The 25312-nt window shown below is 35.5% G+C and overlaps 2 protein-coding genes across 5 annotated transcripts; both read left to right on the forward strand.

The window, feature by feature from the left end:
• The first annotated feature begins 3231 nt into the window (after positions 1-3231).
• LOC110458611 lies at positions 3232-13676 on the forward strand. Of its 3 annotated transcripts, none has more exons than XM_021510389.1 (8): positions 3232-3397; positions 5122-5310; positions 8188-8390; positions 8634-8755; positions 8954-9061; positions 9308-9344; positions 9731-10287; positions 10470-13676. In XM_021510389.1, exons 2-8 carry the CDS (start codon positions 5134-5136, stop codon positions 10754-10756), a joined length of 1491 nt encoding a protein of 496 aa, XP_021366064.1. In that variant the 5' UTR covers positions 3232-3397; positions 5122-5133; the 3' UTR covers positions 10757-13676. The 3 variants fall into 3 exon arrangements, with proteins under 3 accessions (XP_021366064.1, XP_021366063.1, XP_021366065.1); XM_021510388.1 differs by having other exon boundaries at positions 3260-3397; positions 8945-9061; XM_021510390.1 differs by having other exon boundaries at positions 3261-3397; positions 8945-9061; positions 9731-10209.
• Positions 13677-18569: 4893 nt separating this feature from the next.
• Positions 18570-23998, forward strand: LOC110458613. 2 transcript variants are annotated; one of them, XM_021510395.1, is made up of 7 exons: positions 18570-18643; positions 19219-19412; positions 20236-20482; positions 20707-20783; positions 21532-21651; positions 22578-22628; positions 22837-23998. In XM_021510395.1, exons 3-7 carry the CDS (start codon positions 20388-20390, stop codon positions 23178-23180), a joined length of 687 nt encoding a protein of 228 aa, XP_021366070.1. In that variant the 5' UTR covers positions 18570-18643; positions 19219-19412; positions 20236-20387; the 3' UTR covers positions 23181-23998. The 2 variants fall into 2 exon arrangements, with proteins under 2 accessions (XP_021366070.1, XP_021366069.1); XM_021510394.1 differs by having other exon boundaries at positions 20284-20482.
• The last annotated feature ends 1314 nt before the right edge of the window (positions 23999-25312 follow it).

A 25312-nucleotide genomic window follows, 5' to 3' on the forward strand; every position in this document is an offset into this window, starting at 1 on the left:
CGACAGATCGAACGCCATTAACTGTAGAACCCAAACTCTCACAATCCATGGGCTCCGAGGAATACAACCAGACATTTGGCAGCAAAGACACAGGCTCGGTTAAAGGAGACATATTGAGCAGACGCTGAAATTATTTCGAATGGGAACGCTTCTTAGCCTAGCACATACCTACCTTGGCCTTGGAGCGTGGCGTGAAAGCAACACCAGACTGCGGTCTAGACACACCTAGCCCCTTGGAGTGCGTAGCGAACAGGGCTGCCTTGGAAGGGTAGCACTGGAGGTCTTGTGTCGCCCGCTAATGCGAACGGGAGGATTGTTTGGGAGGGGGAATCCAACAACACATCGTATCGCTGCTGCGATGGCGAGACCATGAGCGACGGATACCATGCATGGAAAACGTAAGGGGTCGTATCCAAACCGTGGTAAACGATACCAATATCAAATACGATTAAACAGCATCAAGGAGAGGCAGGCTGAAGGTTGGGGGTGTGGAGCTAGGGGTGGGGGTTTAAATGACTTGGAACATTTTTGCCATGAACCTTTAAGACTAATCAGCTGAATAACAGCATTCAAGTTAAACCAGAATCGATATTCATATGCAATTACTTTTGAGTGCTTAAAACACATTTTTACTTTTCCTACAAACCCGGTATAAGATAATTCATTCTGCTTATTATGATTAAGTGCCAAGGCGTAGCATTCATGCATATATGAGCTTGTATTATAAATACGAAATCAATTATATCTTATGGGCACATTTATATATGATCATTAGTGATATTTTTTTTTCAATATTTCTATATAAATTGATAAATTTTCAAATCATTAATGAGGATAAGGGATCAATATGGTCTTTTTTAAATGAATATTTTAACATGGTATTTATTAAATATGGTATATATACATGCAAAAGAGAAAACAAGTTTTTAGGTTGTTTTCGATATATCAGCAATATATCAGTTAGTGCCTGCATTTGTAAACACCAAACGCTATGCTAGTTCTTACAAGAGTTTCAATGACAGATAAACTAAGCTTTATGCATATCAATTTTCAAAAAATACGTATAAGAATGTATTCGTTTGTATTATGGCAGTTTAAGAAAATTCCATTTCGGTAAGGATTAATTAACCGCTAGAACACACAATAATATATCACCAATGAAATGCTATCACAGGTCCTGACTTGAGAGATAAAGATTCACCTCAAATGATACTGGTGGCCTGCATTTCCAAGTCTGACTCAAGGACCGCTTGCCCCTAGTTATCGCACAGATTATGTACTTATTACATAGACTCTACATTACAATATCGTACACACATGTCAAACACAACATTGACGTGATAATGTGTCTATGTTTGCACGTAATAGGTGAATCTCCTTTAATGTCGCGCTAGAGAAAGCATAGATTGAGGGGAAAATCTCTCCTGCTGTCAAGTCTGTAAATCACACTTTTGTGAAGTACACTACCGGAAGGAATCGTGTATATATTGAAGTACGTTATTTTTACCTGTACACTAGCCGAATCATATATAATAAGCATCCCGATAACTCTGATGTAAATAGGATACTGCAAGCATATGTAGGGGCGTTGGCTTTGTCCCCGTTGCTTACTGATACATGTACATGTAACGACTGCGAGGTATTGTATATATCGAGAAGTAAATAACATTATTACAAAAACAAAATGTTTCCTACCACCTTCTTAATCGCCATACTGTATTATATCACAAAACGTTAGCCATTTAAAAGCAGATGTCAAAAATATAAGCTCATAAGGGGGAGGTGAGCTTGGAAAGATCATTGAGGGGAACAGTACACGTGAAGATAGTTGGTTCGATAGTCCAGCCGCGTTTGTCAGTGTTTTATATATATATATATGTATTTCATTGTTTGTGAAGATGCATAAAAAGAAATAAATGTCATTGTTACATCTGTTAACGAGTTAATCTATTTTCAGTTTGTCATGCTTTTTACGATAGATTTCTTTAATTTAAGGGTGGTGTAAAATACGAAATCTGTATTAACTATGATATCGATCTTCAAAGCATACTGTATAATGTTATGAATATCTTCTAGATTTTCATATTTTTTAAAGGTATGAAATTGTATTTAACAAGTCTCACAGTATCACCTTGGTTGGACATATTAACTTGAGAATTGATATTATCTGAAACTGTCCTACCAAATAGCTACATAATCTTAATACAGCAACAGTTGACTGACTTTACATTTAGCTACCACAGCTCAATGCATTCTTCAAATATTTCATATGGTTTCTTTTAATGTAAGAAATGTTTAAATGCCGTTTGAACAGCTAGTTGTACCTAAATATGTAAATTTTGTCGATACGCAATCGACAACGCCCTGAAATGCAGCCTAACAGACAACGACGGCAATACCACAACGCTATTGTTGAATACAGAATATATTATGTCTTTATTTACGTGAAAAGAATATTACAGAACAGATGAGTTTGCCATACTGCACTTTATAAAACCCCGTCAAACGTTTGTTTGGGTTATAACGTCCTCCAAACAGCTAAGGTCAGGACCTGTGATTACAGATGGCTAGGGAGACACCGCCGTTATACAGTAGGTAAGTTAGAATAATCAAAAGCTGAGTAGTTTTCTTTGCTATGTAACTAGTAATCCATGTAAAGTATATGACACAGTGATAATCATGTAGACCATGCACATTTAAATAAAAGCATGTAATAACAGTTCCGGTGAAGATAGGTTAGAGAAAAATCCATTAATACTGTACATGAAGCTAACGTTACCGCACGCATGCCAGGCACTTCCAGGCTTGTGTAGGTAAGGTTAGGACTATGTGTTGGTTTGAGTAGATGTATGTGTATATCGTTTTTGTATATGTGTAGTCTTGTACGTTTGTTAGGTAGGGTGCTATATAATTTTGAACATCCTTAACACATTAAAAACTTCGGTTTTATATCTGCAGACGTCTAAGAGTACATTTCATAGTGTCATATTGCGATCTTTATCCGTCCTTTATAACAAATAACAGGTCCACTGTGACCTAGATATGATATAACACCCACGACTGAGCTACAGTAGGCTCCCTTATCCATACTAGAATGCAAAAAATGAATTTCTCGTTATTTAATTACCATTTGATTCGAAAAAAAAGAGTGTCCGTGTAAAGTTTTCTCTGTTTTACAACTACGATTATGTTTTCAGCTTATGGGAATTCCCTGATCTTTTCGTGTCTAAATTTATCCTAGTGTTGTGATGTTTTTAAGCCAATCAGAAGACAGTATCCTCATTTTCTATCGTGATCAGATGTTCACACAATTAGGTAATACAGAGGGGTCTGCTGTTTGGTAACACGAACACACATTAACTTCGTCAATGATATAATACCGGAAATCATCGATACAGTAAGTATTTACATGTATTAATTAGATATTATGATGTGCTGGTAATCTGTGCACAATTGTCTATCACCATGTAATACATTAATTAAGGCACGAAAAACTTTCAACCTTCCACTTTTCTTCATTTAGAACCATTCAGATAATTATGTTCTCGAAATATTTTGTGTATTTTTTTCCATATATGCTGCAAAATTATTAAATGTTAAAGATGACTAAAATATACCAAGGTTAATATATGGCAAGATAGAGTTGGATAAAAGTATTAGTTACTGAGAAAAAAAGAAAAAATTATACTTTATTCTAATTTCATTCATAATGTACAGATATAGACGTCGATGTAGATTAATTTCTGGACGCTAGCTGCATGTCTTGTTATGCGACTCCTTTATCGTTACTTTTAACACAAATAGTTTGTCACATTTCTATTTTTTAATTCATTTTCATGTTAACGGAATAAACTAGTGCTATAACAGATGATGGATTGTATCTTCGTTTGTTTATGCCTGTGTTAGTAATACCGATAATCTCCAATAGCGCCAGTAACTGTGTACATGTAGTATTTGTAGCAAAACCATGCCATACACATATCCAAATAATTTACTTATACCGTTATCGGGTGTGTCGTCCTAGCGTTCATTGAACCGTGTGTCATGACGTACACTGCCGACAAAGGTGTCTCTAAAAATAGATATGACAAAGCTCGATGATCACATGTTGCTTGGTTCGCTATGTCTGTGTTAGCCTGATCAGCTTACGACAGGTTTTCTGTGAGCGACATTTTGAAATGCTATAATTTAATACAGGAACTAAATCTCCATGTGAACGGTTCTTAATAATCAGTTGAATACACGGTGTGCAAGCATTATAATACTTAGATGTTTAACACCGTTGGTAAATAAAGACATAAAGTTTGTGTAAGCTAACAAATCTTGACATCTAACATTAGTGTATTACCAGGAACTGCTAGCGGTACGAATGTGCGCGAATTAAACCTAGTAAACTTTAAACTGTTTAAAAGACACAGTTCGTGCGACAATTCCAAGATGAAATTATTTTTGTTACCTTTTGTAATTTTATCATGTCCGTCGTAGCGTTGGGAAGCTTCAAGTCCTATTCACCTCAGTAATATAACTATAGGGAAACATATGTTAGGATTATTGCATCATGTTTCCAGTTATCTTTTATTCCCTTCCGGACGTTCTGGAAATATTTGTTCCCAAAAAAATATTTATAGGATGACATCACAACCATCATAGTATCCTAGCAACTGTAATACATAAACATTTGGTTTTATACTGCTACGATACCAGACAATATTACCTATGTTCTCTAACAAGAATTATGTGGTAATCAGTATCAAATATTCCGTATTGATTGGCTTATGAAACGAACCTTCTTATCCTGGTCTGGCACGTGACGTTCCTTCTTATAGCGGTAGTCGGTTATATATAAACATGTACATATTGTAATGTATGGATGAGAATATATTAGTTGTTAGTGTTAGTTTTCAATATGGTATGACTCTGACATCTGGAGAAGAATTACTGTAGCTTTTGCCATTCGTAAACGATCCTTGTAAATTTTGATTGCAATATATTGATATAAAGACAGAGGTTTCGAGTGTTTTTTAAGGCAACTTATATAATTTAAATAATTTAATAATTTTGATTGTGTGGATGGGTATAAATCAGAAACCGTGTTAACGCTTTCTCGTTTTCTTTATGCAGAACAAGCTGAAGATGGATATCAAAGGGACCATCGTCCTACTAAATGTTCTCGCCCTCGCCCTCGCCCTCGCCGACAATCCCGTTTACCGAAAGTTTCCCTGTTTGATGGCGAGGAATCGTTACTATCATAAACAACTAAATAGCTGCCGGCCCTGTGACAGATGCCTGCCTGGGGAAGGGATAGACTCGGTGAGTTAATATTATACAATTATGGACTTTTGTGCTGGTGAATATGATGTGATATGAACCTGAAAGAGTGATATTAACTGAGGCGAAGCCAAGGTCAATATCACTCTTTCAGGTTCATATCACATCATATTTACCAGCACAAAAGACCATAACTGTTTTATTATATGCTTCAACAATAAAATAAAACAAAACAAAACTCAAGGTTCTGATTTCTGTACGCGAGACTCCTTGTATAATTTAGCCAGGTTTGAATTCAACAGTTCATCATCGTAGCTTTCGAAGACATCGTCTACATTCTTTTTCTTAAGATAAGCATGGAGGACATGCACTGCGTGTTCAATGGCCTTTTTTATGTTAACATCATCTTTATCCTTGAATAGTTTTGGTTATTTTCTGATGTAACAGAGGAGAAACTTTCACCAGCAGCCATCTTCTAATGTCGTCTGACAGATCGCGTTCCAGTCTAACTGCGCATGCGCTACGACAGATTCCGGGGTATTTCCATATAGGCTATATTTAGAAATCGATATTCACCGGATAACCAGTCTACATGAGTTTTTGAGGACTGGTCACGTGTAAATGATCCGACCAATGTGATTGCGAGAAATTTTCATGCATTTAATAACGTGTCTTATGCTTAGATAGCAGGGTTATTGATTGTGGTCGATAACATGAATATGATTTCAGTTTCGATATGATGGCGACATATCTTATATCAATTATTAGTTCTGTATAGTCATTTATATTTAATAAAGTGTGTTAATTCACAATTATAATATTTAAGGTACATCGTACAGATTATATTCGGGATTTGGGCTACTAGTTGGGTACCAGGCCATGATGCTCAGAGATTGCTTAACTTTAACCAGTGGTTGGTGAAAAATTCACATTACTGCATTTTTAATATATTTTTATTTTGTTGAATTCATATTTTCAATATTCTCTAACCACTGGTTAACTTTAACCAACCTTTGAGCAACTGGGGAATGATTTCTATCCGACTCACACAGAAAGAAAAGAACTTTTACTTTCTCAAACAAAATAAATCGTTTGAAGTGTGTCGCTATCATGTATAGTGTAAATAACTAAATGTTATCAAAACGACCTACAATAAATTATCAAGGGTTTTGCAGATTTCAAAAATTAATACGGCAATGCCTCATTGTATTATCTAGTATTATAATATTATATCTTATATATATTAGATTAGGTTATTTTTTCTATTACAGAAATTTTCGGTTTTTTTTTAGGTCACCTGAGACAAAGTCTCAAGTGACCTATTGCGATCGCCTTTTGTCCGTCGTCGTCCGTCGTCCGTAGTCCGTCGTGCGTCCGTAAACATTTACATTTTCGACTTCTTCTCCAAAACCCCTGCCCCCAGGGGCCTGAGGGGCGGGGCCAAAAAGGGTCAAATTGACTAAAATTTCAAAAATCTTCTTCTCCAAAACCCCTGAACCAATTTCAATGAAATTTTACAGGGACCTTCCATGGACAATGGTCAACAAATTTGGTGGCCGGTTTAGTCCCAAGCCCCCAGGGGCCTGAGGGACGGGGCTAAAAGGGGTCAAGTTGACTAAAATTTCAAAATCTTCTTCTTAAGACCCAGATATGGTACAATCAAATACTCTTCATATATGGAAGGGTCTTAAGGTGCTTTACAAAAATTGTGAATTTCTTGACCCTGGGGTCTCACGTTTCCCCTTGGGGAGGGGGTAAACTTTACTATAGTTTATATAGGGAAATCACATTTTGGACCAACATTTGTTTAATTTCCATTGGAAGTAATTCAATTTGGGTTAGCATTATCAGTATTAGGTAGCAGTTTGATAGTATGCACATATGAGCCCTGACTGACCCCCAGGGGCTGATGGGTTGGGCCAAAAAGGGTTGAATTGACTGAAATTTCAAAAGTCTTCTCCTCAAGACCCAGATTTGGTAGAATCAAATACTCTTCATAGATGGAAGGGTCTTAAGGTGCTTTACCAAAATTGTGAATTTGTTGACCCTGGGGTCTCAAGTTAACCCCCTCCCCGGGGGTTAACTTACAATAGTTTATATAGGGAAATCACATTTTGAACCAACATTTGTTTAATTTACATTGGAAGTAATTCAATTTGGGTTAGCAATATCAGTATTAGGTAGCAGTTTGATAACAAGCACATATAAGCCCTGACTGACCCCCAGGGGCTGATGGGTGGGGCCAAAAAGGGTTGAATTTACTGAAATTTCCAAAATCTTCTTTTCAAGTCCCAGATACGGTAGAATCAAATACTCTTCATAGATGGAAGGGTTTTAAGGTTTATGACCCTAGGGTCTCACGTTTACCCCCTGGGGAAGGAGGGGGAGGCAAAATTTATTATGGTTTATAATGGCAAATGATACTTTGAATATTACATGTTAATAACTTGATACGAATTATAACCTTGAGTTGACAGTTTGTTACTTTGAAAATTTTGAGCCAGCCCTACCCCCAAGGACTGTAGGGTGGGGCTCAAAGTTTCAAATACTGATATCTGTATGCTAGATATTGAATAAGGTGGTTTTATTGTTTTTTGTCACTTTGAATAATATTTCCATTCATGTTAAAAACAAAATCAACTCTCTGTATAAATATATCAGGTGACCGTTAAGGCCCATGGGCCTCTTGTTTGTGTAGGGAACCATAAAAATAGCTCCTGTCATAACCAAAAAAGTAGAATAATATCGTTAGTGTTATGGTACTAATATCAATCCATATCAAATATAATTCCAAATAGTGATCCGCAGTTCATCACAGGCCTCGTCACAATAAGTCGGAATGCAATTTGTTAACATCGGTTGACCATGCATTCAAGAAGATAGAAGACATGTTGATATTATTGTGTGATACCTTTTCAGACAGCACAAGTGGAGGTTCATGAAAAATTTGGTGCTTTGAAGTGCAGGTCATGCCTACAGTGTGAACCAGGGACGTATAATACCCGACGTGCATTCAAATGTAAGTCGTGCAGAGATTGTGCTGCTTCCGGTCGGACTGTGAAGACTGCGTGCGCACCAAATAGGAATGCGGTCTGCGGTAAACGCATCAAAGTCAAAACAACGTAAGATACTGTCCACTACCTGTTATAACTACTTTATATGATCAATATGTGGGATTTCTTATCGCCATCTCATTAATCATTGTTTCATTTATTTTATCCGTGTGTTTACATTTAGAGTAACGCTTTATTATATAAGGTATAGGTCTATAATATACATATGATACCTAATATCCAACGAGGAGTTCTATGCTTTTTTATATATAAACCAGACATTTAAATGACATTCAACTTTTTTCACTTCAGCATCACATCAGAGCAAGTTAGTATCCTGCCGACAGAGCAAGTTAGTATCCTGCCGACACACCATCCTCCGTCTAGAGACCGTCAACCTGACCGTATAGTGAAAACAGATTACCGAAATGACCGTACGTATCGGCCAAGCCAACTGTGAAAGTTAAAAAATAACTTCTTTGTTAATTCATCTATTTATTTTATCAAATTATTTGTTTAATCAATGAAGTTAAAAATGATATTCATCTATATATATTTTTGCATTTTTAGCTGTGTATTACATATTCAATAGAAAACTTACAGATTATAACATTTTGTTTCAGAACACACAGTCCATACACATATCAACATATCTGCATTGGCAGTAGCTCTCGTCGGCATAGTGGTGATTATAATCATCGCGGTCCTTGGCGTAGCATTTTACAGGACATGTTATGGAGGTGAGTACTTGTACATCCTATCCGAGGTAATGGATTTTAATGTAGTGCTCATGTGACATTTTGGAAAACATGTTTCTGGTCACCTGAACTATTGTTACCTGCCTTTTGAATAGATCATATCAACGCATAATATTCGAAATGAATTCCATCATCATAGCGATAAAGTATATATAATTGATAACGAAAATATAGTTCCGAGCATCCGAAACAGTATGACTTTCATTAAATTGTATTTTCTGTTTATAGGTAATCGTGGCTGTTCATTGGGTCAAACAAATACTGTGTAAGTAGCTTTTTGATTAACAGTTACAAATGCATGTTAATGTACACTAACAATCGGTTATCATCATCATCATCATCATCATCATCATCATCATCATCAACATGGTATTTGTTGACAGCTCTCTCGTTTGGTTTTAAGTTTTTTTGCGTGAATTATATTTTTATGGATTTGGAAAAACACATCTTTAGTTTCAGAGCTTATTATGTTATCTCTTGATTCTGTTAGTTGGATATTGTCTTTTTGTGTTGACTCGATGGCTATATTGTCTATGTGTTTTAATTTGATTAATTATATTGTCTGTATGTGTTGTCTCATTAGAGTATGTTTTGCCTGTGTGTTGACTGGATGATGTATGATATTTTCTATTTTATTTTTTTCCTTGACAGAGATGACTCTCAGCCTATTGTGACACGATCAGGCTCGGGCCACAACACAACCAGTGTTGTGTCAGAAATGCAACCTCAAACACCACGACCAAAACGTGTGGCTGACGGCATCAACAACAACGTATATACCACAATCGAACATGAAGTTGGTGACAAAAATGCCTGTGGTATTCCGTATGCAGAGTATAGATACACACAACACCCTTTTGACCAAAACAGTGGCACCAGGTACTCAACCGATAGCAGAGCACATGGTTATTATACTGCAATCAGACAAGAGGAACATTCTTCTACACGAAATACGGAACATAGCAATGTGCTGTCTTCTGACGTCGAGGAAGATGCTGTTCCGTCAATTATGGTGTTTAACGAAACGTCCGCAACGACTGGCAGAGTAAATGCAGTTCGGTACACCGCAACACCTATGCCATCAAACACCACAGGAACTACTCCATCAAACAATCTTCCTACCAACAATGGTATGTACCATGATCAAGCTGCGCCTGCCCTTTACCACGATAGCAAATCAACAAGCGAAAAAGTATCCGCCGATGAAGGTGAAACAATATTATTATTAACAATATAATATTTCAGATTTAACATAATATTCTCTCCTGAACTAATTCATTCATTGCACGTAATGCATAATCATTAGTCGATCTTTTGTACGAATGTATGAATTAGATCATACTCTTTTTAAAACTTGTTCCTACATTTTCCCTTTTTCATTATTTTGAAGGAAAGCGAAAAACTGATCGCAAAGATCTAGAGAAGTTTGTTTGCGATGTATCAAAGTACATTGGAACTCACGAAACCTATCAGATCCTAGGCAGACATCTGAATGTATCGACAACCGATATAGATATAATCAAAGAGGAACATGAGCCACTTACTGAACGTGGATACAGAACATTGCGAAAATGGATGGAGTGCCAACCGGAAGCTGGAATTGATGATCTCAAAAAGGGTATTTCTGACATTGGTAGAAAAGACATATTGGACAAAGTACGAAGTAGGTCGTATTAAAGTCCTCATAATACATGTTTAATGTGTTATGAACTACAAAACTGCCGTCTTGGAGGTTTATAATATCATCACTTTGGAGCTATACATACAGAACCTCTGATGATTTTTGCATCAGTATGCTGTAATATTCGTCTTCCTTCGATGTCAATGTGTGAATCGATATTTTTTCAATTAAAATTAAGATTTGTCTTTTTGGTAACAATTTGGAAATAACTTTCATCATATTATAATAACCATGATTGTTGAACGGGATGAACGCGCGTATGGGGAAACTAATATAAGAGGAAACCGGTAACCAGGATAAAACACACCTGATGGAACATTTTCCCCATACCCGTTCTAGCCCCATTTATGGGGATGTCGAGGGCACTACCGATTTGGTACCCGATCAATTAAGGGCTTGTCTTATTGAACGTTTGTCCTCACTGGCATTTTTATCATTTTGTATCATTACAATGTATATGATATATGACATGGTTGAGAAAACGTAACTCTATTATTTATGAAATAATCGTCCCGGTGCTTTAAGGTACATTGGATAACATCTATATCCATTAAAATCGCATACACCGCTACTAGTCGTTATCACCTGAGATACTGGAATAATTATGTTTTATGAGGAAATGAGGATTTCATTATAATGAAATGCCACATTTCCTTATTTTCAAATATTTTATCTGTCGAACAGCTAAAATTATTTTTGAAGTATATGATAAAATTGTCAAAAAAATTATGAAATGAAATTTGGGGTTTGATCTGTGGGCTTGTTTTGACGATTCTAATGAAAACATGAACTCTTTTGTATTTGTTATCAAGATATAGCTAATTAGAATCTCAATAATTACACTCCCTACAGAGTGTATGGGAAATTTGAGTCACGCCGGAAACAATGTTCTGCCGAATAACAATATGAATGTTATATGTTTATATTTTGGTAAACCATTCTGATACAGATGTTTCCATTTACATTTTATATAATGTTATATATTTCAACGTGTTGTTTAGTTATTGCAGGTCAGTAACACAATATGTTACGTGTATAAGCATGTACAAACCTAACTCCTATCCCTTGTAAAGGCTGCATATATGGTTTCGATGATAGTTTTAACTTTGATAACAAATGTATAAACTGTACATGTACATTTTGTAGGTTGTGTTAGTACTGTCATAGCAAATTAACGCATTTGTGTCACGAATGTCTATATTTTTGTGTGTGTTGTTATGAGTGACGGATATAACAGATGTTTAACGTATGGGTGAAGAGAGTATTATATATTTATAAAAAAAAAAAACACATTTCAACAACGAGTCTATAGTACTTGATGAAAGTACTAAAGACTCGTTGTTGAGATTTTTTCTTTTTATAATATTCTTCGTCCGTAAGGATCATTTTCCTGCATTTATGAAATTATGATATATATATGTAATAGATGATAAATGAAAAACCTCTTGGGAATGAAAATACATAATAACATAATAGGTATCCAAGATCTACCGCTAGGGCTTGTTCAGGCAGACTAAAAGGCAGAAAGGCCTAGCAGTAAATCTTGGATTTTTTTTTGTTATCCGTGTATAAACATTCTTATTTATTGCATGCGTGTAACGTAAGTGGGTTGTGTTATTACTGTGATAGAAACTTACCGGAGGTGTGTAAAGTATGTGTGTATTTTCGTGTGTGTTGTTATGCGTGACTGCGATAACAAATGTACAGGTAGGGTGAAACAAGGAGGGTATTGAATGGTTTCCCGTTGAACACCATACATATTGCACGATTATGGCAGAATACCGATATGTTTCACGAGGGCGAATCATTTATGAAAATATCGGTATATTCCGCGATACATGTGAAAGGTATAAGGTATTCAACGGAAAAAAACATAAAATTTTCTATGTATTACATGTTTTTAAGGAAACACGACGCAAATATACTGCATCAAAAAAAAGCGCAGGTATAAAGAAGCGTATTATTGCCTGCCAAGTTTCAATAACAACAAGGCAGAGAGCCATTTTAAATTGGCTATACCGTCGCTTCTCTTCAACTCGAAACTGAAAATCTACGCAGTGCATACAAAATACTGTTTTGACTGGACAATAATAAAAAGAATAACTTCTCATGTGAAGAAATAACATTTCGAATATATTTACTGCAGTCAAAACATAAGTTTCTATTAAATGGATAATTTCCAATATTTCACCTGTGGAAATGTAATAAATGTCATCCTCATAAGTTATTTCTTGACAAAGAATCATTCATCATTCATATTTTATCAGCTGTGTTCATATATACTCACCGTTGAGTATACAAGGAATTAGGCATTGTTAATTACCATAGTAATTATGTCAATAAAATAGTACTTTAAGTAGAAACTATGAAGAATTGTTCCAAACACCTTTTAAAATAAACACCAATACGAGAAAACAGCTATGGTAACACATTCTTCTTATACGGGTATGACTCGATTCTACTTTACATGTGAACTAAAAATGATGTAATTAATATTTCTTGCTAGTATATATCAGTAACAATACTGCGACCACCGCGTTATAAAATGTTAAACATATTTCTTCATATTCGTACGTATGTCATTTGCCAATGCCATCTACAAAACATGTTGTACGCTGTGTGTTACAGATTGAGCTCTTAATTGTTGATAGTGTAACGTACTGCTGACTTTCGGTTCATTATAGCAGCTGTATTGACTGGAAAATATCAGTTTAAACGCCCCTTTGATGGCATGACATCGTACGTATTGCTATGTTTCATAATTCATCATTACTTAACAAGTCATCAATAGCATCCTTTCATAGATTTAATACATATCATCTTGTTAAATTTCGTTGTTAATGATTATTTCATTATTTCCCATTTTTGTACTTTTGTTACACGTTCATTTTAACTGGTTGAGAAAAATAAAATCAATTAAAGTTTGGTTTGTGTTTTTTATTATCTGCTTGAATATAATTATGCTCTCGCACAATCTTGTCTACTATGTAGATGGTGATAAAATATACATATAGGCATCATTAACGTCACATGTACCAAGTTATACTGCCGGAATTCCAATTATAATCACCCAATAACTATCTTGAATTCGTAGATTGACTGCAAGATGAAGATAAGACAGGTTTATATTAGGGTTGCCAAACGGGACTAATTGTAGTAACTCTAACTCGAAATTTCATCCGACCGAGTAACCAACAAATATGCAATTGCGCATGTGCAATTCAAAACGTATTACATATCAACTATCACCATAGTTCACCCATGTTTTATCTCGTACTCATCTTAATAAATCTGAATTCACATTTACAATTATGTTATAAACACTTAAAGTGATTTTGGAATTTCATATATCAAGACGTTTGGTTTTGAGGTAATTTTGATTTGATATGGTCTTTGCTGCCTGTACAATGGTGAAGATGTAAATGAACATGACAAAATTGACGGAACGAATCAAATTGACTGGTCAGCCCATCAACAACACATGTTATCACAGTGCACAAGTCCATGCTATTTTTACATATGTATATTTGCATTAAGTTTTATTTGCGCTGTATTTTTTATTAAAAGTGATTATAATGTCGTTCAGATGCAAGTTGTGTAAAAGTTTCTGCAGCAGACACATGATGACATTTATGTATATGGTATTTAAATGAATTAAAGCATGGGTGTTGTGAAATAAACTGAAAGAGCAACATGCAATGTATATATCCTGTGTATCATTTAAATCTGAGGTCCAACCTATATACCATAACCTAGTTGCCTTATTTCCATATTCATTATATCCATCTATTGACACAGAAATGTGATACTTAAGCATAATGTATGCATTTTTGTATACTTTATGAACTTGGTATAAAACACTACGTGCTCTGTAAAAGGTGCCTCACCCAGAAATACAATAGTACATCAACAAGTAAAATACACCAACAATACTGTAGTCGACCTGTGTTTAGTTTAAAAGGGTCAAACACTAACATGTGAATGTTGTCTTCCCTTAACGAGGGGACGAAATATATGCATATGATGCAATATCACAAGTGAAACCCTACAAAACATTTCCTAAGACAATTACCTTTTGACGTGTTCATACAAATAAAGTATTTTTAAATGTCTCCCTCACTTGTCTGGCAAATTGACACCTAAATAACGATGACTTGAAATTTTGACAAACGCGCTTATGACGTAAACAATATATGACCGTCTCTGATAAAAATAGATCTCGCTTTTGTTAGTCGTCACGAGTGTAGATTGTATGATAACAGCTCTACACTGATTTACATGTTCACTGAATACACCATGGACAAATACACTACAGCGTCAACACACGGGGACCTAGCATCTGGTTAACTGAGCGAGGGCATTATTTTATTTTTGACATAATGGAAATGACATTTGATAACAGGAATATATTTGACCATAGTTGGAAGTTTACCATGTATATTATCTTTAGTTTAAATCTTTAGTTTAAATCTTTAATCAGCTATTTCTGCAAATCCCGGAAACATTTTGACATGATAATGTCATATCTATAAAGAGTTCAAGCATTACAAATGTATTACACAAATGTTCTTTGTTGGAGGATTTAAGCTAACAGATCAAGCTACTACATGCATTGTTATTTCCACTAGATGTCTTTTTTCAAAATAAAAAAATAAAAAATGTTAAGAAGTATTCAAAATATCTGTAGCGTCTCCGTTATATTAAGCATGAACTATGGTGGTTTCAAATGCCATTTGATTTCATCTAATTGAACGTAACGCAATTTGAAGGTAAGATTTGATCTAATTTTACAAAAAGAAATCTACCAAATAACAGGAGAAATATACAGGCTCTTTAGACATTTTGTTTTATGTTTTGCACTTGTTTGTAGGCGATCCACTTTTTTACACTAACATAGGACATTCAGCTGTTGAAGAATGTTAGAAATTGAAGATATTCTCAAAAGGATTACAAAACACAAACAAAAGCCTTATGTAAGGAGGCATTTAAACAAGCGAACACATGACACCTATCAATGGTGTGTTAGGGTTTTATTTTTTAACGTTCATTGAGTATTTATTACAAAGCTTTTTACACCATATTTTAATGAAGAACACACTACCTTCCGAGAATCTGTCTCTTGATAGGAAACTTGATATTGTTATTACATCATACACGTATATTTTAGTCTGTTTAATTTAGTTATATTGTTCACGCACAACTAACCCTCTTCTATACATTCTGTCAATCACGCGATCACCTACTTACCTACTAACCTACATATGTCTGACAAATAGTGACCTACTTACCTACTAACCTACATTGTGATACCTAGTAACAAATAATGATGCAAACAAAACTGACACGGTACATAACAGTCAAACACCTGCCTCTGTTTGAATGACTTACACGATTATTCTTAATACAATATCTACCTACTATTTTCACATGATTAAACACAACACAGCACCATCATCATACATAACTCAGACGTTTATTCCATAACCACATTTCTTCGATATTTTTTATGTTGTTGTCGATTGTCATTTTTCACATTATTGATCCATTTTAATATGTCATACAGCCATGTCATAAACATGGTAAGTGTAAAAATAAAACCAGAAGAAACATATTCCTACACCACTACAGGTACTACTTCTATTTACTATACCACATGATACATTTACTGTTAAATACATTCGAAGTGTTGATTTTAAAACTGTTCATTATCAAAACAAAAGGAAAATTCTGGAACTACTTTACACATCATCATCATCATCATCATCATCATCATCACATATAGACAATGACAATCATCAGTATCGCCACTTATACATAATGACAATCATCATCATCATCATCATCAGCAGCAGCAGCAGCAGCAGCAGCAGCAGCAGAAGCATCAACATCATCACATATAGACAATGACAATCAGCAGTATCGCCACTTATACACAATGGCAATCATCATCATCATCATCACATATACACAATGACAATCATCAGTATTGCCACTTATACACAATGACAATCATCATCACTACTTATATACAATGACAATCATCATAATCATCATCACATATAGACAATGACAATCATCAGTAATGCCATCATCATCATCATCATCACCGTCGTCGTCGTCGTCGTGGTCGGCGTCGTCATCATCATCATCATCATCAGCATCATCATCATCATCATCATCATCACATATAGACAATGACAATCATCAGTAATGCCATCATCATCATCATCATCACCGGCATCGTCGTCGTCCTGGTCGGCGTCGTCATCATCATCATCATCAGCAGCATCATCATCATCATCATCATCATCACATATACACAATGACAATCATCAGTATCGCCACTTATACACAATGGCAATCATCATCATCACATATACACAATGACAATCATCAGTATTGCCACTTATACACAATGACAATCATCATCATCACTACTTATACACAATGACAATCATCATTATCACAACATATACACTATAAAGATATGTTCTTTATCAAACCTTCCATTTGTTATGGTACTGCGAGTCGGAGATACGCCTTAAGTATACAAATCAACATGGCATTGAGTTATTTGCTCATCTTACAAAACGTACTTGTCGGCGATTGAGCAGGGATCGCCTTCAGTCATCCTTGAACGGTTGTCTTTTAGCAACTTCTTTTTCACAAACAAAAAGATAATAATCTATAAAGTAATGGTATTTGTTGGGTGACATGCTTGGATGTAAATGCATATCATTTTGGGGCTATTGACTATGACTACACGGATGACTTTTGACTATCTCTAGGTCCAAGGTCAAATATCTATTTCATGATTGGGTTCTGGATATCAAAAATAACTATGATCATAATTTTCCCCCGACGCGCCATCCTCTTCATTTTAATTCATGGACATTAACAAACCGTTCATGCCACAGCGGTCAAATGTGTTAAATGTTAAACATCTTACTTTGATATTGTATGATATTTGCTGTAATAAAGCCTACTGTATTTAGAGGCTGTCAAGTACGTTCCAGTGTTTTAGGATGATTTTACTTTCAATACCTTTATACGATGTCTTCTGAACAAAAATTAGACTTACGTTCGCGATATTTAGCTTGTGCTTTGCAGGATTGAAAGGTTAAAAAGTTTTATTAAAATGGATACAGCATGATTGGCCTCTTGTATTTACACACAAATGAACGTTTTGTAGTTTTTAATAGACGATCTTCATTTGTGTATTTGAATTAGCATTAAATAAACAAGTCAATTCATGATTAAAATGTCCACGAGTGATCGCTGTCTGTATTACGGTCAAAGTTTGTCTTTGCACTGTCAGCTTTAAAATACTTCCTCGTATTTCGAAACATGGTCATTTTATTGCATCATACAGGTAAATATCAGTTTATTTCATACAAGGTCTTCTATATCCTGTTGAAATTAGCGCGGAGACTCATGTAAATCGCTAGCCAGTGGTATACAGACACAGTGAATTCGAAGTGCCCTAACGCAAACACTAGATCTACCCTGTCAAGATCTCTGATATTCCAAATAGACTGTAAATCTCAATGTACATGCACTGGCTATTTGGTTCGGCCTACACTACCCTAAATTTAGTACATTTCATCCTTAGTTTACATGAAATTTATGTTTGAAATGTATGTCTGTCTATATTTAAATGGCTTTACAAGGCAATACCTGTGCCCAATCAAATTGTTAATTACAACAATAATGCATTTTGAAATAGGAAATACAGACACAAAATAAACCTGTTTTATAACAGTAAACTGAAACTTGGAATTGTTCCCAATGGAAATTCCTGGTACTATATATAACCAAATAGATTAAACTATTGCTTCTGATCGGATATTGTTGTAGACATACCCTGACTTTCATCAAAAAGGGTAAGTTTTTATTCAACAATTTAAGTTTATCTGCCACGTTTCAGTTGATGCGATGTCTTGCTGAGATTAAAGGGGACAATATACTTCAAACAAAATGTGGTATGACGCACTTCAATATTCACAAATCTTCTGAAGATCCGGGGGAGATGTTGTTGTTGTTGTTGTTGTTGTTGTTACGATATTTGTTAAGTTTGCTATATATTTTGGATGTTCTAATATCAATGTAAAATAACAAAGTTAAATAACGAAGTACTGGGGCAAAACAAGGTGACATTTGAATATATTACTAGGTTATTCAAAGAAATACTGTGGTATTTTTATTAAACAATTGGAAAGGTAGGTGGATTACTACAGTAAAACACTGATTGTATTAGTGATATCAAACAAGGGAATATTGAATGCAGAACTGGGGTTAAACAATGGAAAATATGAAGACACTGCTTGGTTAAACATTGAACGAATTAGTGAGGTAAAATATAGAACGTATCAATACGGTAAATAAGGCCAATGTGAATTCCAGTTTTACTTGCCAGAGATGTAAATGACCTTAAACATTTGCGTTATATACCTAACAGACACACAGAGAATGAATCGTTTTTCGCCAGTCCTGTGGGGTTTGTTGATACTTCAACTACAGGCCGGTATTCAGGAGAAGAGTACGGGATCACGATTCTGTGACTTTAACCAACATAAGTACTTCAATCACCAAGTACCAAGATGTAAGCAATGTGACAAGTGTCAAATTGGTTTGGGACTGGTCCCAATTACGGTAAGTTAAACTCCCATAATAGTATCTATAACTTCACCATGTAATGCTCGTTCAAAACGTAACTATTTGTGATGGATTGTACACAGCAATTGCACTCGTAAGGTCAGATATTTGTATTGTGGTTTGGGGCTATAAAACTATAAAATGTTTATTTGGAAAGAATAATGCCAGGGGAATGCTATAATACCCAAGTAGAGCACAAGGTTACGCTTCTGGTTATGTCTTTTCTGTTTATGAAGTACATTGCTTGTTCATAAGCGTTTCCAAAAAGGACAACTATATCTCTGTCTCTAAACTTCTTAACAAACCTCTCACATCTAACTTACTCTATGTCGTTCTGTACATTTTCCCAGGTCTCAGTCTCAAAAATGAGTACGACTCTCGATTCTTAACGAATCCAGTACCATTACTCTGTGGATCCACGACCACCGCTATCTGAGTCAAAGACCTGCACAACTAATCCCCTGGTCTAAGAATACAGCTAACTCCCTGTCCAATACTTCCACTTCACTCTCTAGAGTTGCCAGTTTCAGACCTTTTTATAAGGCCCCAAAAATAAACCACTCGCTCACTAATGTTAGGGACACTACGTATATTTATATGTTCTATTAAATTGCTTAAGATAGAATAGATAGTCCTGATGGCCCCCTAGTTATAGACTCTAGACCGTAATGATCTAGAAAAGACACGTTTGTAAACAAATTTATAATAGAAATGATAATATCACAGAAGATATATAAGATATATAAGACAGTCATTCTGTATAACTAAATATTTGTAGACCTTAAGATTCCAATTCTATCGCAAATTCACTCTTTTTCAGAATCAAGTCAATCGTTATATGTTGTAACTGTATGTGATGACGTTACAGGATGAGGCGATCAGATTAGACCCCATCCATGGAGCGATAAGCTGCCAAAGGTGTGTGGAGTGTGTAGCGGGTAAAGATTTCAGTAACAATACATCCTATCAGCCATGCAAACTATTAAAAACTGTACATCTCTAGGCATGGAGGAGAGAGAGCCATGTACCCCCTCATCTTACACCAAGTGTACACCACCACTTGAAAGGTAAGAAATACGGCAGAACGAGAAAGATGTCGTGTACCTAATATCAGCAAGCAAACTCGTTCAATGTATTCAACTTCTACTTCACAAATAATTGTTTCCAAATATGGTTGTTTCCAAGCGCAGCTTTTTCTGCTTAGAAAACGTTAAGTCTAGGTAAACATTCAATGTTTGAAAAGTTTTCACTTCAGATTCTGAACCATAAATAAAGATCATTTTCTTTGCAGTCAAACTTATGTTCCAAGCAGTACCGTCAATAAACAAAGTCTTGGAAGTGACGAAACAAAGAAACACGAGGCAAATAGTAAGTGGCGTTACAAGAGTTTTAGCTTTATCGGTATTGACGAAATTTAACTTCAAAACGGAGACACAGTACTTTATGTGGTATAGTTTATCGGTCATTTAATCTCGACTACTACACCTTATTAGTGTTTAGAGTCCTTAACATGAGTCTCGCTCTGAATTAACAAACCAAATGCTCATTCAATAGAAAACTCAAAATTAGTTCTGACCTGAGGTTAATAAACACATTCAAGCCTTTATAATTGTTCTCTATATAAAAGATTAGTTAGGTTTTTTGTAGTTATTCAGATTTGACCGAACCTCTTACAGTACCTGCCTACAACTTGTATTCCTAAAATGTAATAAACTATAAAAACAAAAACGCTCAGCATACATTTCGTGTCTACATCATTGTCTTTTTAAACGAGCAGTTAATTTTTCGAGTGCAAAATTTGTCATATAATGTTTCGTTTTAATTTCAACATCAGAAACAGCGTATCGCTATTAAATGTCAAATAATAACATTCAAACGTTGAGTAAGTGGTCATATTATGGCAATTTAAGACGGATGTATGTTGAAGCGCTTAGATCCTCGCTCGGAGACAAAATTAAACACATGCCACACGTTCTTTGGTAGAGTGTTGCACGTACACTGTTTGTTGAAATAAAGAGTATGCACACACAAACAACTATATAGCGTATGTACTGTCCCGAAAAGAATGTTCTTATAACAAAGTTCAACAGTTAACTTTTTGTTTTTCTTATTTCAGTGAAGTGGGCTAAAGCATCAGTGATTGTGCTGATTTTTCTGGGGGTATCTACATTTTGGGTTTCATGTTGGTATCATTTGTACCAACGAAAGGTCCGGCTACTCAGACAAGTTTTAAAAGGTATGCACACACCTCAATAATTGAATTTATTGAATAGGGCATGCATGTCAATATTTTGAAAACTTTGGCTAAATAGTTTCTGTTTTCCCTGCATTTCAATAAGTTTGTGTGTCTCTGATAATATCTCTTTTACGGAACTTTTGATACTCCATTGAAAACAGTGTAGCTAATATGAGGTTGTCAAATTTCGGAGCAATCTGCTACTTTATCTAGACACAGCAAAAACACAGAACACTTACATTACATAAAATAGTCTGCGTCTTTCTGTATCTCGATAATGAAGCAGATTGCTCCGGAAATTTGACAACCTCATACTGTTCATACTGTTTTAATTACTTCCTTGTATCGTATATACCAATTCAAGTAATTCGTAATCTGCAAACATACGTTTGCAAGGATCCAGTGTTTTGTTGGGAAGACACCGTTAATATTACTTCTTTGACCTATATATAAATATCTATATATAGAAAAAATAGATCTAACGACCGACTGAAAACTTAACTGCGTTCACCCTTCACAGGGCTTTTCATGTTTATTTCAAACGAACAACTTCGTGAAGTCACATTTACATGTCATCACACTTCAATAGTAACGTGACGTCACGAAGTACACAAGATTGGTGGACAAACTAGCGCAAACTTTTACTGTGGGCTGTTGAGACTTGGTTTTAATATTTTGATCAATTGGTCTTCTTTCTTTTCTCTTAGAGTGTAATACTTTTTTACGTGACGTCACGTTACTATTGTAGTGTGATGACATGTAATTACAACGTCACGAAGTTGTTCTTTTGAAATAAACCTGAAGCAGCTAGTTTTCCAGTCGGTCGTTAGATCTTATTTTTGCTATATTTACTTACTTCACATGGACATTTAATCCTTTTTGATTATATATATGTATATATATATTGTACATCTTTGACATTTCAGCAACCAAGAAACACAAGCCTATCGGAAACCGAACGTCTCATCCCTTGGCAGGTAGAGTTTCGATTTTACTGATAAAGATAATATTAAACGTCATGAGTTTGTTTTAAACATAAGACTACAGAAGTATCACATGTTGCCATCATGCATTTAAAAATGAAAATAAAATGCATACGTTTAATTAATAGAAAAGAAAGAAATCATACATTGTCAATATGATACTTTTGATATTGAGATTGTTTATTTTTTTTATTAAACAAAGTTCAACAGTCATTAGTGTCACAAGATGGTCCCCTGAACGAAAGGGACCTTTGTACTCCTGCTACTCTTCTAGTTAAAGACGAAGACTATTTTCAACTAGGATTACGACTTAGGATTGCTTCACATGACATAGACATTATAAATGCAGATTGCCAAGGTAATGCAAAAAAGAAATCGTTTGAGGTCCTGAACAAGTGGAGGAAGATGCTCGGCAAGGATGCAACTCGTGGTTTGTTTTATGGTGCGTTGCGTCATATAAAACGTGCTGATGTAATTACCGAAATGGAGAAAGAACGAAAGAAAGACAATGACGAGGGTGATCACACTGAGGAGTCGCCTTGTTAACATAGGGTGATAGCAAGGGTGATCACACTGAGGTTTCACCGTGTTAACATAGAGTGATGACAAGGGTGATCACACTGAGGTTTCACCGTGTTAACATAGAGTGATGACGAGGGTGATCACACTGGGGAGTCGACTTGTTAACGTAGGGTGATGACGAGGGTGATCACTTCAATTTCAATTTCAACAAATTTTATTGACAATATAAGCAATAGTCATTAGGATCAGACATCGGGCATAGCCTATCTAAGTCCTCTCCTTAAAGTGACAACAGGTGGTAAGAAACACAGACATATATTTGTACATTGATATGATGTTTGGGATAAGGGGAAGTAACTCCTTGATGTAAACAGACTTGTTCAGTATTCTTGAGATATAGTAACCCTTTCACTAGGGATATTTAATTTGAGATATTTACTAGACTATTATCTTCAGTGAATAATATCAAGTATTAGACAATGAGTTACTGGTATTCATATAAGGAAAACTGTTGAGTATAAATATTTGGTGATATTGGATTTATTCCCCCAACAGATACAGGCCATACAGTCCATATGTATAACACACTAGCCATCACACACTGTTAAGGATCAAAAGCCAATTTCAGCAAATAGATATATAATTTGTAAGACGGGCTACACCAACTCCTGCAAGTAATATAGTAATTCTTTAATTAAATTGAAAGGAGTTACTTCATATCTTGATGTAAGCTTAAAGAAGAAGAAGAAGAAGAAGAAGAAGAAGAAGAAGAAGAAAACAGAAAACAAAACAGAAAGGGTGATCACAATGGGGAGGCACATTGTTTTAAAACATATGGTGATGACGAGGGTGATTACACTGGAATTTCACTGTGTTAACAGAGAGTGATGACGAGGGTGATCACACTGTATGGTCGCCTTGTTAATATTGGGTGATAACTAGGTTGATCACACTGAGGAGTCACCTTGTTGACATAGGGCTATGACGTGTGTGATCCCACTGAGAAGTCACCTTGTTAATTTAGGGCGATAACGAGGTTGATCAGACTTTAATTTCACCTTGTTAACATAGAATGATGACGAGGATGATCACACTGAGGATTCACCTGTTTAATATTGGGTGATAACTAGGGTGATCAGACTGGGGAGTCACCTTGTTAATTTGGTGATGACGAGGGTGATCATATTAAGAAATCACCTTGTTAACATATGGTGATGACGAGGGTGATCACACTGAGGAATCACCTTATTAACATAGAATGATGACGAGGATGATCACACTGATGATTCACCTGTTTAATATTGGTTGATAACGAGGGTGATCACACTGAGGAATCACCTTGTTAATATTTGGTGATAACGAGGGTGATCCGCTGAGGAGTCACCTTATTAACATAGAGTGATGACGAGGGTGATCACACTTTGGAGTCATCTTGTTAACATAGGTCAATGGCGAGGGTGATCACACTGAGGAGCCACCTTGTTAACATAGAGCGATGACGAGGGTGATTACACTTTGGAGTCATCTTGTTAACATAGAGTAAAGACGAGGGTTATCAGACTGGAACTTCGCCGTGTTAACATAGAGTGATGACGAGGTTGATCACACTTTGGAGTCATCTTGTTAACATAGAGTGATGACGAGGGTGATCACACTGAAAAGTCACTTTGTTTACATAGGTCGATGACGAGGGTTATCTGGGGAGTCACCTTGTTTACATAGGGTATAAACGAGGATGATAACACAGGGGAATCCTTTTGTTAATATTGAGGTATAACGAGATTGATCCGTTGAGGAGTCACCTTTTTAACATAGGTAGCAGTATACAGTAGAAATGGCCCGACTCTGATAAACAAGGCACATGTCGAGGAAATGTAAACACAGCGGATTTACCCTACACAACACATGTATACATGTTTATATATTTGTAAACTGCATTACATTTACAATACATATAAAGTACTGAGAAGTGTATAAACCTCTTTTTTCTATGTATGTCACTTGTGTGAAAACCATGGTTACCACATCAAAAATTACCAAAAAATGCCAAAAATTGCTATTTTTAACCCAAAATTTGACCCCCGCAACTAGTAATTTTTTTCCTAAGCTCTGTCTGAAATTAAAGATTACCTACCTGGTTGCAGAATTATCTGGGT

This window comes from Mizuhopecten yessoensis, unplaced genomic scaffold (genome assembly GCF_002113885.1).
Source record: "Mizuhopecten yessoensis strain PY_sf001 unplaced genomic scaffold, ASM211388v2 scaffold9653, whole genome shotgun sequence".
NCBI lineage: Eukaryota > Metazoa > Mollusca > Bivalvia > Pectinida > Pectinidae > Mizuhopecten > Mizuhopecten yessoensis.